Genomic DNA, 13,728 nt, shown 5'->3' on the forward strand with positions numbered 1-13,728 from the left:
TTTGGTCTAAGGCTATCCATACTGCTGTTTACATTATGAACAAAACTCCCACAGTTGCAGTTCATGGGATGACTCCTGAAGAATGCTTTACTAGCAAGAAGCTTGATGTATTGCACTTGAAGGTATTTGGCTATGTTGCATACATTCATGTGCCAAATGAGCTACGGAAGAAGCTTGATCCAAAGGCAGAAAAATGTATTTTTATTGGATACTCTTTAGAGCAGAAAGGGTATCGCTGTTATAATCCTGTCACAGGTGAGTTCAGAGTGAGCAGGGATGTTATCTTTGATGAGATGGGAAGTTGGTATACACATGCTGGTGATGTTTTGGATGATGATAATGATTAGGATAGCTATGTGCAGAAAGATAAACAAGAATCATGGAGTCTTAGTGGACCAGAAACTTCATTTGGTACTACACCTACAGTGAGCCGTTGGTCTAGGAGACTAAGGAGTAGCCCCATATCTTCAGGTGGATCTATAAGTGTTGCAGGGAAGGACAAATGAAAGAAAAAAGTGCTGGATGGTAATGATGCATTACCAGTCATTTGTTATTTGATGGAGATTCTAGTGGTTCAAAGAGTTTGGATGATGAGCTTGGCATTCCTTCAGTAAGGACGCCAGGTGTACAGAGAGCTCATAGTAACGTAAAGGCTCCATTGAGTGATCTAGTGGTACGTAGATCTAGCAGGGTCAGATACCCTGTTAAAAGATTTGGTTTTGAAGGTTATGTAGCTCACCATTATGCTTATATGGTGAAACTAGTTGAGGATGTTGAGCCCACTTGTTTTGAGGATGCTGTTGGTCATGCTCATTGGGATGCAGCAATGGATGAGGAGATGGCTGCATTAGAAGCCAATAAGACTTGGGATTTGGTACCCTTACCTAAGGGTAAGAAAGCTATTGGCTTTAAGTGGGTTTACAAAGTCAAGCATAATCAAATGGTTCAGTTAGCAAGTATAAGGCTGGGCTGGTTGCAAAAGGCTATGCCCAAACATATGGCATAGATTATGAAGAGACATTCAGTCCAGTTGCTAGGATAGCAACTGTTAGGTGTGTGATTGCCTTGGCAGTAGCCAAAGGTTGGAGTTTGTAGCAAATGGATGTTAAGAATGCCTTCTTGCATGGTGAATTGCAAGAAGAAGTGTATATGGAGCAGCCAGTAGGTTATGAGGATTTAGAGCATCCCACATATGTGTGCAGGTTAAAGAAAGCGCTCTATGGGCTGAAGCAAGCATCTAGATCATGGTATGATAAGATTGGAGAGTATCTTGTCAATATTGGATTTTGTATTTCTGATGCTGATCACTCACTTTATGTGAGAAAGGGAGATGCAGGTTTGGTCATCATAGTCATCTATGTGCATGACTTGATTATTACAGGTGACCGTGACAATGGGATTGTTGAAGTTAAGGAATTCTTGAAGAAGAAGTTTGAGATGAAAGATTTGGGTGAGCTAAGATACTTTCTTAGTATTGAGGTGATCAGATGTGATGATGGTATATGGCTGTCCCAAAGGCAATATGGCTTGGATATGTTATCCAAGTATAGTATGACATCATGTAAGCCTCTTTCAGTACCATTGGAGCAAAATGTGAAGTTGAGTACTGACGTTGGGGATGAGATAGAAGACCCTACTGTGTTCAGGAGGATAGTAGGGAGTTTGATCTACATGACCATCACAAGGCCAGACTTGAGCTATGCTGTTGGCCTTGTCAGTCAGTTTATGCAGATGCCTAGAAAGCCTCATTTGGATGCAGTTAGACGTATATTGAGGTATGTGAAGTCCACTTTACATTATGGACTTTTTTATGAGGTAGATAAGGACGTACAGGTATTTGGATACACAGATGCAGATTGGGCTGGTAGCATGTCACATAGAAGATCTACATGTGGATTCATGTTTTCCCTTGGTAGTGCAGCAGTTACATGGAGCAGCAAAAAGAAACCTATAGTTGCTTTATCAAGTATAGAGGCTGAGTATAGAGGTGCTGCTATGGCAGCATGTGATTCCAAGAGTTTCCCTCATGATAGCCTTGTGCATGTATCAATGATGTGGATGTTTGCTGCATGTGGGATTTCTCTTGAGGACTATTGTACATGATTGCCATCTGTAGCCTTGCAGTTTGTTTTCAAGATCCACCTTTGTGGTTTGGTTTTTGGTCGAGCAAGCTTGCTCACTAGCTGGCATTGTTCTTTGTGTGTTTGAAGCAATTGCTTGAGTAGATCATGGTTCTTTTTTGTGGAGGCCGTGTCAAGTAAGGGTTTCATCATTGGTGGTGGTGTGCCCTTGCTATAAGTTGTGATGATCTGTGTGTTGGGTAATTCCAGATGTATGCATTGAATTTCAAAATTAACCAAACACTTTGTTTCATTTAAATGGATATCCAAATGACATTTTGTTCCGTACCTCTTGCCTATTAGGAAACATATGGAGGATGGTAAACAAGCTCTCAATCTCAATGGTCAACATCACTTGGCATTTCCCTAGCAATGTGTAAGGCATGCCTCCATATTGGCTTACTTTGGCAATAGTTGGAATCAGTGTGGGTTGATCCGAATTGGTCTAGTCACACTGCAGGTCATAACATTACATCTTGCACCTTCATCAATGACGAGGGCATCAATTTTGAGTGCATTTCTATTCCCTCTCAAACGGCATTCAGCTATAGGGTCCTTGACATCAATTTAGATATAGGCTTGGTATATGTGTGTCTGCATCCTAGCTTGGTAAGGTGGCTATCTTTGATTGACTAGGTCCTTCAATCCATCTTTTTAGAGCTTCACATAGTCTTGGGCTTTGCTTAAGAAAGTGCCCTAGTAGTAGGGACACTAGGGTTGAGGTGAGTGCGGCAAGTAAGCTACCCATAGATCTTCCTAGTTCAAATTCCTCATAGGGTTGTTGCCAGTGCTTATGAGTAGGTTGCCTTATCATGGTAGTCTTGTTTTGTCCTTCTAGTGGCATATGTGGTGTCATATTATCCTTTGCCCCACATATGTAGGAAAACTAGGTAGACTCACACTTGAGAGTTCATTGACATCGTCCTCCATGATTGGTTCTACATCCTCTAGGTGTACTTGCATTTTTCTTACCCAGTCCCTAACCTTATCCACGATCTCTAGTTTTTATTTCAGATTAGGATACTCTCCAACTTGTGTGCTTCCTTTCTCTCTCATTTTTGGAGCAGATGTTTGGGTTCCACATTGATAATATGCTTCCCTTTGGTGAGTGTGGTGGCACTATCTATTTTGAGTGTAAGTTTGGCTTCAACTTTCTTCTTCCTTATTTTTCATTTTTTTCCCCTTATGGAGGTTGTGTCCTAGTTGCTAGGTCCACATAATGAAATGCTAGCTTGCTTGGATTTATTTCATATCATGATATTTAAGGGAATTGGGGTGGCATCATCATCTAGTGTTTTAATGTTGAAGAGTTCTAGGGGTATGGATGGCACAATCACCAAGCTTGTGGAAGGTTTTCGTCTAGGGTAATCATCATATAAGTGTGTGACATTGCATTCAAGACATCTCAAATCAACTTTATCCTTGTTAGCTTGCCCTTTCTTGAGACATCGTGATGAAATATTTAGTGGATGAGTACATCTCAAATCAACTTTATCCTTGTTAGCTTGCTCTTTCTCAAGACATCGTGATGAAATATGTCCTGGATGACTACATGCCCAATAGATGAGTGGCTCTTGGTCTTGGCTTCCTCCTATGCTTCTACCTTGCCCCCCCACCCAAAGCCATAACTGATACTCATATGTAATCCCTCAATGCTGGATTAGCCTCCTCATCCTCATAGGTGACATAAGGATTCACATATGTTTCCTCTTCCAATGGTTCTTCCACAAAGTGCATTGGGACGTCACTTGGAGGATGGGTTATGATGGGCCTAGGTGTTCTAGATATTCTTCTTGAATTAATATCAACCCTAGGGGCTATCGGCCTCTGCTCATTAGGTGTTGGAAAGGCCACTTGAGCTCCTCTCCAAATATTGAATTGCTTGTTTTCAGGATAGTTCAATGGCAATGGGTGGGGCTATCGATAAGAAATCCTATTAGGCAAGTGACAATGCATTGCTTCGTGCCCATACCTGCCACAATTTGTGCAAGTGCATGTCCTAGGATCAAGGCATTTAGCTAGAAGTTGATGTACCTACTCCTAACCTATTCTATTCCTGCTTGACACTACTTCTAGATTCCATAGTAATATTCTACAACATACTATAACAAAGGGAAATATCAATGTCACTTTCTCTCCTTTCCTAATCTAACCATGTAGATTTCAAAAATAGCTATTGTGCAAGCAAAAATTGAACCTTCCTCGATCTCTCCCTCACCCTTTACAAGTTTTTTCTTATTCTTGTGCACGCAAATGCTTTGGATGGTTGATTCCTTGGTTTTGGCAATGGAATCAAAATGTTAGGCTTCAATTGTGCTTGATAGCTCGAACATGTGTAGAGCTCCTATTGCTTCAGGAGTTTGACCATCCGATGTAGACTAGCTCTCACCTAGTCTCTCACCTCTCTCATCCAATGGCTTCTCTCACAGGTTGCAAAAGAAAACAATGGGACAAAGTTTGTGGTAGATGCACATGGGGCTCACTCATAGTTGTAGTCTTAGAAAACCAAGGTGGTCTCCAATCTGAGTGGCACCACCTCTTTTTACAAGCTCTTGAACCGAATGTGTAGTCCACCACTCACCTCTTGTGACTGTTGAGTGAAGCGTGCTGCTGAGGTAAAAGAAGATGGAGAGTCCTTCATGACTTGTCCCTTACACTCCCCTTGTAGCCCTCTCTCCCTCACTCCCTCCCTCTCTCACTTCCTCTCTCAATGGCACACATAGAAGCTTCAGGCCATAGAATTTTAGTAGAAGAAACCTCTCTCAAAATTTGGGACACACTTGAATGATATCCTTCATTAACTTTTTGGCTTTTATACATAGGTTTAGAGAGCTCCACCAGCCCCTTCTACCCCTTGGGTGCCTAGAATATTCTATTGTCCATCACACTTGACCTTGCATTTACAAGAGGATGTTAAAGCTAAGCGAGATTTGACTCCACAAAGATTATAACAACTTACATGTGGGAGTGAGGTTGATACTTGAATTACATTGGTTAATTCTTGGCATGACCAAAACTCACACTACCATACAAAATTTTAGTGCCTTGCTTTCTTTCTTGTCACCTGTCACCTGATGAAGTTAACAGCCCCCCTAAAGGGCCTCTTAGTTAAACATGTAAAATGACTATATGTAAAGCCATTGTGTTAATTAAGAACTAAAGGTGATCTACTAATATGTTACTAACTCTACATTAACTAGATAAAAAATATTTTGACTTCACACATGTAGTCCAATCTTAATGTAATCTACACGTATGCATGTATACATACATACGTATGATATATTTAATGATATATATATATATATATATATATATATATATATATATAATGATGTCTCATGATATATAATATTTAATGTATCATAAATATTATATATAATATAATTTATGTATAGGATACACACACATGTATGTAAAATGTATATGGGATATAATATATGTGTGCATGGCCCTATATATACACTATATATAATTAAGTTAATATAATTATAGAATCTTAGTAACATTGTTATGTACATTAATAATTACATTACATTATTAAGGCTAATATGATGTATATAATATGTAATTGATATAATTTAAAGGGATAATAAAAATTTTGAAAAGGTAGGATAAAAACTTTTGAAGAAAGGAGAGGAGAGAGAAAATAAATACTATATATATAATATTTATGAGAGAGAGGAAAAAGGGGAGAGAGAGAGAGAGAGAGAGAGAGAGAGAGAGAGAGAGAGAGAGAGAGAGAGAGAGAGAGAGAGAGAGAGAGAGAGAGAGAGAGAGAGAGAGAGAGAGAGAGAGATTAAAGAGATAATTAAAGATGTTCAAATCACTAGAATAAAATCAATGTGAAGTATTGGTGTAGTTCCCATGCAAAGCACTAGGAGAATACAAAGAAATCCTCAGCTCACAAAAAAGATTTGGGATCTCTCACAATTGGTTTAATTGTGACTCAAGCATCCATGGATTCTCTAGCCATTTGAAACATGCCTTTGAATCTTGATGCAAAGCATTGTAGAATACCAATGCCTTGAGAATATCAGTATGAAGGATCAAGAGAATATTGATGCGAATTGCAGGGAGAATCTAGCTGGCGCATAGCACCTAGTTGTCTCTAATGGTAAAGTAGAGCAAAGAGAAGAAGAGTAGCATTTCTCATAAGAGATGTTTGGATGCATAACATGCTATGTTCACATATTTAGATCTACAAGCAGATTAAGCTCTCCATAGTTGAATGATAAAATTTGTTTATTTTTAAATAAATCATGTTATTTTTTGCATACTAGCTGCATGCTTGAATAGGAAAGTTCATGCTCTCTTGACAACCATGCAAAACTATGCAAGATCCTAATTCAAAGTGCTCTTTTGTAATACGGGCTTAATTGCCACCATAGGCACATTCTTTTCCAACTCTCCATCCTAGAAATTGAGTCCATCTACATGATGCTAGTTTGTCATGAGAACCAATATATATGCATGATCTCATAGTATGCATTGTTGCATGGTCTATCTAGTCTATATCATTCCCTACTTCGAATCCACGCTTGGAAATTAGTTCCATGGATGAACTCTAAGTAGGGGATTTTCTTTTCATAAAAAAAAATCTTAAATTGATTTAGTTCATATTCAAAATCAAGTTAGTACTTGAAGAAAATGAAAGAATTGAAATGAAGAAAAATTGAATTATTATTGTATTTATATGTAGCACAAACATATATATACAAGTGAGGAGATAAGGTGGTTAGGAAAGGGTAAGGATGGATTATATGGATAGAGTCAGGTAGATGGAGGATACATTCGAGGAAGTTTGGACTCACTAGTTTTGGGCATGGTAACAAGTGCTATGTCATCTTCTATTAAAAAAAGAGGGCCCACAGATAACTATATCCATTGTACATCAAAACTATGTCATCTAACATATTGTTGGAAAGGTCTTGACGAGTGGATTCTATCACAAGCCCTAATAATTTTAGAGTTTATATGCTCAAGTTATGGTCCCTAGATTAAAAAGTAACCTCAAAAGTTTGTAATAATAATCTCACCCTCATTTTCTCGTATGAAATATTTCCTAGAATCCCAAAGAGCTCAACCACCCAAAAGTGACTCCAGATTTTCCATAATGGGTGGGAGTGCCTAAAGTATCAACATGTTTTGGTCATTATGGCAACCTTTTTCATAACTTAATGGAGATTCTTTTATCTAACATCCCCCTTAAAAAGAAATTAAAATGACAAAACATAAAAGAAGTAATTTGCACAATTTTATCTCAATCCAAAATGGATTAGAGGATGGAATGAGTATCCTACTTGACTTGAAATATTATAAAGTTCTTTACATCCAATATTTTTGAGAATGAGATACCTTCAAATGTGTTAATGCGATTATCAATATATATTGTGTTGCATTGATCAAAATTTGTGAAGTGAAACTTGAATATATATTTCTTTGGCTACAAAGAGAATTATTAGGGTAGTTGAGTATTTTAACAATGTCGAGATTGAGGGTAAAATTGATGATGAGAGAAATAATAATGCCCTTGATGAGTTTTGGAAAGGTGATGATGGTGGTATTGGGTATATAATCAAGGTGGCTTAGTCAATATAGTGGAGAGAGCTTGTAGTGATAAGCTCCTTTGGTTGACTTAAATTCTCATATGAATGCATTGCATCAATCTTGATTGTACAATCACAATAAAATAATAAGTTTGGAGCCTTAAATTCAATACATTGTATTAGATTGGAAAAATATAATTATGCAAAAAGAGTTTTAGATAACTTTTTCTATATGCAAAGTTTAACTTAATTGGTATATTACATGCAAACGTTACGATGAATAGTTCCTTTGCTAGATAAGATGAAAAAGATTAACATAATGTAAAGCAAAGTGAGGGTCATTTACCTTTTTGAATTTGTGCAAATGTTATAGAACCTCGCATGGAAACATTATCTCATTGGATTATATGTGAATTTGATATTTTCTTGCTAAACATTTCATATCAATAAATACTTCATAAATCAAAACTTATTAATAACTCCTATCTTGATGCTGTCTATGTAAAAATTACACGGCGTAATGAATAAAATAACAAATATGCCCTAAAACTTCTTTAATTCCAAATAAACTAATATAAGGAAGGTTTTGTTCACCCATGTGCTTTCATTGTAAAGCTTAGATAGTGATCTAAATAGATGATAGATGAAGAGCTTAAGGCTAGCTTGAAGAACTCTTATTGGGTAAAAAGATGATGGCTTTTGAGGGGTCTTCTAGGTGGTATGGTCTGCTTGTCATATTATAAATTTTCCCTTCTCAGTTAGGAAATATTCTCTTTACTGTTGAGGAGCCATTGAGTCAGGGGCATTGTCTTTCAACCCTTATTAGGGGGCTACTAGCCCCCTTAAGACCTCCCCCAACCAAGGGCTATGGAACCATCCCAAAACAGGGGTCCTTGACTCCCACACCTCACAACTCTATACAATGTGCCTTAAGTTGCGATCGACTTAACCACTCTATTTAACCTAGATCCACAAAGGTCACTTTTTGCCATCCGGTCACATAGACCACGTCAGAATCGGGCTCATACATGGCTTCTCCTCATGATGGAGGCATTACAACTTTGAGCACTATGGATTGTTGATTTGGCATCTTACAAGGGTGGGGCATTGAGTATATCTAACAGTATATACATGTATTGTTAGTAATTCTTATGTGATGTTGGTAATTGGTCTTAAATATAATGACCAATGCTTCCTAATAATTAACATAAATACAATGTTTCCTTCGTTTTCAGAAAGAGTATCAAGGATAAAGCTAACATGACCCTCTATAAAGCTTGTTAATATTTCTTTTGAATTATAAGAGAGCATTCTTAATAGAAACCCTCTTTTCTCAAAGTTTGTTTTCCATAACTTGCTATCTACAAGAACTTGGTGACATTTAGCATTTAGCAGATCCATTAGAGATTAATAACGACGCATTTACTTGAAAATCCTCTTTTCTAAAGTTTTTTCCCATAAGTTGCTATCTATAAGAACTTTGTGACATGTAACATGTAAGAATCCATTAGGGATTAAGGATAACACATTTACTTTTCAAATAATCATCAATCAAGTGCAATAATTATGAAATGGAGCTTTTATATTTCTCTTGCTTGGAAAAATTCAATATCTTAGGATCTTTACTTGTATATGACTATACCTATATATGTTTTGAGTAAACTAACATGTAACATAATTTTAGGCACATTTTGAATTTGTGAGTGCTTCAAATAGACCATTCTTTAAGGGAATATTCTCAAGAAAAACATGTGACTAATCTAAAAGACTTGCAATTGGCTTGATGGCCAGGATCTTATATGGATAGTGCCCTTATATTTTTCAAATGTACTGAGGCTATATATACTAAAAAATAGAATAAAAATCAAACATTACATGGCTCCATGATATGCTTAAGAACTTTGAGAGTACTCTACTTGTACCAATACCAATGTTACTAGCAACATCTATTATAGCCATTTTAGCAAGCTCACTAGCAAACAAGTTGTAGTTCTATACATAACTGCTAGCATAGTTTCTCGCATAGTTTTCAAAATTTAAACTTTCTTCTTTAAATTTGGAAGGTCTTGAAAGAAAAGTAAGACTGTGTTCTTGAAAAACAGAGGTTTAATGTAAGAGGAATTGGAAAAATTTTCAAAACTTTAAGAAAAGGCAGAAAACCTCAACATTTACAAGAATCTTAGTTATACAAATGGTAAATACACATAATATGATTCAAAAGTCCCTCCAAAATTTAGAGTTGAAGGTCTTTGTATGTCCTACCAAAAATGTTTTTTGGTGAACAATGAGTTGGACTCTATTTCATGATTTTTAATGGAAATAGTTACGATTATCGATTGTCGTGGGCAATGGGTTGTGGTGAGAAAAAACTTTTTTCTCCAAAAGGTGAAAAGCTTTCAACACAAAATTAAAGATGTTAAATACCTATATGTAAAGGCCTTTATTTCAACAAATCCTTAAAACTTATAAAAGGTATTTTCACTTCTTAATTGTAAATTTAGGGGTGAATTTCAAAATATAAAGGTAGGGTTAGGGTAAGCCTAGGTTTTGTTTCGAGCACAGCCAATGGGCATATACGTACGTGTTTGCTTGAGGGAGACGAGCTGCGACGTGGGTTGTTGCGAGTGCGAGTGCGAGTCACCAACCTAAGATTATTCTTGTCGCCCGCCGCTTCTTGTTGTGGAGCTTGAGACGGTGAAAGGTCACTGTACGGTCAAGATTTAGAAACTCGAAACTCTTATCAGTAAGGCAGCGGTCGTGAAGCCTCCGCCGGGCCAGGGGACGCACGAGGAAGTCCTCGATGTAGGCCCTGCATGCGGCGGCGCTGACCTCGGGACCGCTGCCGTCGAAGCGCAGCACTCTCGGCGGCTTCGTGTCGGAGCCGGCGGCGCCTCCGTCGTCACGATCGCAGGCCGTGTTGTCGCCGCCGCCAGCTCCCTCGGATTCCGACGTCGACGGCGACTTGGGTGACGAAGACGGCGCAGCGCTGTTGTCGTGACAACGGAGGACCGTGCTGGCGCTAAAGGAGAGCACGAGGGCGCGCGTGATGCGCGCGTCGTGAAGGGGGCCGACGGCGCCGCACTGCAGCATGTCGACGGCGTAGAAGAAGCCGTCTCGGTCGACGTGCAGCACGAACGGGTGGACGGCGTACTCTTCCGAGTCGCAGCACTCGACGATGAAGACGGCGTCACGGGCCGCCGCCACGCTCTCGTTCCACGCGCCGCCGAACGAGCGCCACTCCTCGCGCCAATCCTCGCGCCAGTCGTTGTCCTCTTCTTCACAGTCGAAGTAGTATTCGACCGGGGGCCCGTACTTCCTGAAGTCGCGCTCCTTCCTGAGGTTCCGGAACTCCCCCTTTATATTCTCCATAAAGTTATCGATCTCGTCCTCCGTCCCTTGCCCCTTCACTGGCATCACCTCTCCGAAGACCCGCTCCTGCACCTGATAAGCAACCATGTTGTTCTACTTTATTTGTATTAATGGTGCAGGATTACTTGGTAAACAAAACTACGCACTCGCTCACATATCTATTCCAAGAAGAAGTTTTCTCCTGGGACAATTTTCCATATGACAAGGGCCGGCTATTGTCCCTTGTTTTTTCCCTCCTTACACTCTTCAACATTATGAGCTCCTCCTCACAAGGAACCGCATACCTAGCTAGGTGTGATTGATAGTAGGGGGCTACTAGCACCTCAAGGTACGTGCAACTCGGGGCCAGCCCCCACCCTAGGTGGACAATAGCCCCCTTCCCCCAACCACACCTAGGTTTGCATCAAGGACTAGACTTAGCTCCTTACCTCCAAGCACACCTACCCAATTCTAAAGTCCCTCCCTAATAGAAGCTTATAATGCTGCCATAATTCACATGGTTAAAAATATACTTTGTGTGCTACACATACATACATAGAATAGTATTTTCATGGCTAGAGATAAATCTACACATGGACACAACGGTTCACTCTTATCCAGTTGCCTATTAGGCGCAATTGGCTCAAAGGGCTCCATCACACCTTGTGGAAGTGGGGCCAGGTTGGGTTACCTTAACCTTATATGCACTCCATCACACCTTGGGTGCAAGTTGGGTTGCCTTAAACCTACATGTATACATTTGTGCGAGAGAGTGTTGGGTGAGTGGTTAATAACTCTTTCTTTTGGAAATGTGACTAGGGTTGAGGTTGGGAATTGTAGACACAAGCCTTTCAAACAAGAAAATTGGCAATCCTTAAGTTAAGGAAAGAAAGTAAATCGATTGGCAATCCTTGAGTTAAAATGGAATATAATTATGCATATATAGTGGCCCAAAGTATTCCTATGATTCTTGTGAAGTTTTCATTTATATACTTTAAGGTCTCCCCAATTTCGTTGGTTTTGATACTACCATATTGGAATGCACATGGGTATTTAAGTTGTCACAACCAAGTGTTTTAAAGCCTAGATTGGCATGCCCCCATACAATATATGGGTGATGCGATACCTAGCTCTTGTTAGACATTCCACTATAAGGGTTATGTAATGCCTAGCTCTTGCGAGACTTGTTCGACTCTTGAAAGTCTGCCCATACATTAACTTAACCACAACCATTACACGTGGTGCTTGTTGTAGCTCCTATTTAGCTGGTTTGCGAGACTCTTAAAAGTCCATCCATACATACAATAATCCACAACTATAAAGGAGAGTGCCACACCTTTACTTAGTTGCTAGACCCCTACACGCCCATCCATATTTGAACTTATTCGCAATGAACAAAGGTGGTGTCATGGGAGCTAATATTAAACTTATCTATAGTCATTAAGGGTGGTGTCACGAGAGCTATATTAAATTTATCCATTGTCATTAAGGGTGGTGTCACAACTAGCTCTTGCTAGATTGAAGGTCTTGCCACATACGAGTCATAAATAGACTTTTCCCATGTCTTATAAGCAAATTTAGCATGAGGGTTAAACATGGTGCCATATGAAACTTCCTCAACATGATGAACATCCATTAAATGTAGCAAGTACTACGTGTGGCAAGACCCTGGCTGGTTAGACTCTTGCAAGTCGAATCGACTGTGTCCAGGGGTGAGGGTGGACACTACCCTCGAGTCGATTGCGTCTCAAGGTGGTACTACTGTAAAAGGTAAAAAATCAGGCATTCTGTCTCGACGTGCTACTACCCTAAAACGACAAAACAAGGCAGCTTCCAACAACAGCACCTCCAGGTGTGTGTCGCCGAGTCCGCTGAACTTCTCGAGGAAGTACGGCATGTAGCGCACCACGTGAGGTTCGTCGAGGGCGGCCGTCCCGAACCTGGTGGCGTCCCGGGAAGCCGCCGTCAGGATCTCCCTCAGCTCGTCCGTCGTCGGCACCCGGCTCCGGCCGCCCCGCTGATCCAGCATGAACTCCGCCACCCGCACGCACGCCAGCATCGCGGTCCCGGGCGACGACCCCATCATCTCCCCGCCGCCGCCGTCGGTCTCGCTGTCGGCGGGCAATGTCGCGGATTGCGCCGTCACCTCCATGCTCACGACGGTCTGGAAGCCTCTGCCAGCCGCCTCGTACGGGTGAATATGCAGCTCAGGCGGGGCGGTCCGTACGAGCTTGGCCCGCACCCACGTGTAGGGTCTCGGGCTGCGGTCGCCGCCTGCTGAAGAAGTAGGGCTCGTCCTTCTCTCGTTTGTAATGATGACGCTGTCACGATTATTGTTGTTATTATTATTATCATTGTCGTGATTATTATTGTTATTATTATTATCATTGTCCTGATCGTTCGCCTGCGGTGATGCCTGAGAACCCTCTCTGCCCTGAGAACCCTCTCTGCCTGCCATGGTCGTCCACCTAACCTCGAACAAGCGTCTTCTGCATCTACGTCTCTCATATTGCGCGGCCGCGACCTTTCGCCAAACCGAGTCGGAGTCGGTTTGATTAAGCTAGTGAGAGTTACTTTCCACGTGGTCACACGGCGGAGGAGTGGGGTGCCCAAAAAAACAAGGCACCCGCTAAAATCTCTAGAGAATCTAGCCCTGCTGGGGCTAGCCGTGCAAACCGGCTACTTCCCCTTTCCCGACGCTTTGCAGGTCA

The 13,728-nt window shown here is 40.6% G+C and overlaps 1 protein-coding gene across 2 annotated transcripts; it reads right to left on the minus strand.

The window, feature by feature from the left end:
• Positions 1 to 10,108: 10,108 nt before the first annotated feature.
• Positions 10,109 to 13,513, minus strand: LOC148027682 (uncharacterized). Of its 2 annotated transcripts, none has more exons than XM_087689370.1 (2): positions 12,864 to 13,513; positions 10,109 to 11,104 (listed from the first exon to the last, which is right to left on the minus strand). In XM_087689370.1, exons 1-2 carry the CDS (start codon positions 13,473 to 13,475, stop codon positions 10,307 to 10,309), a joined length of 1,410 nt encoding a protein of 469 aa, XP_087545496.1. In that variant the 5' UTR covers positions 13,476 to 13,513; the 3' UTR covers positions 10,109 to 10,306. The 2 variants fall into 2 exon arrangements, with proteins under 2 accessions (XP_087545496.1, XP_087545495.1); XM_087689369.1 differs by having other exon boundaries at positions 10,109 to 11,110; positions 12,864 to 13,509.
• Between the last annotated feature and the right edge of the window lie 215 nt (positions 13,514 to 13,728).

Source organism: Lygodium microphyllum, chromosome 12, assembly GCF_053477565.2.
Source record: "Lygodium microphyllum isolate KBCC chromosome 12, Lygodium_microphyllum_v1.1.10, whole genome shotgun sequence".
In the NCBI taxonomy this organism is placed as follows: Eukaryota; Viridiplantae; Streptophyta; class Polypodiopsida; order Schizaeales; family Lygodiaceae; genus Lygodium; species Lygodium microphyllum.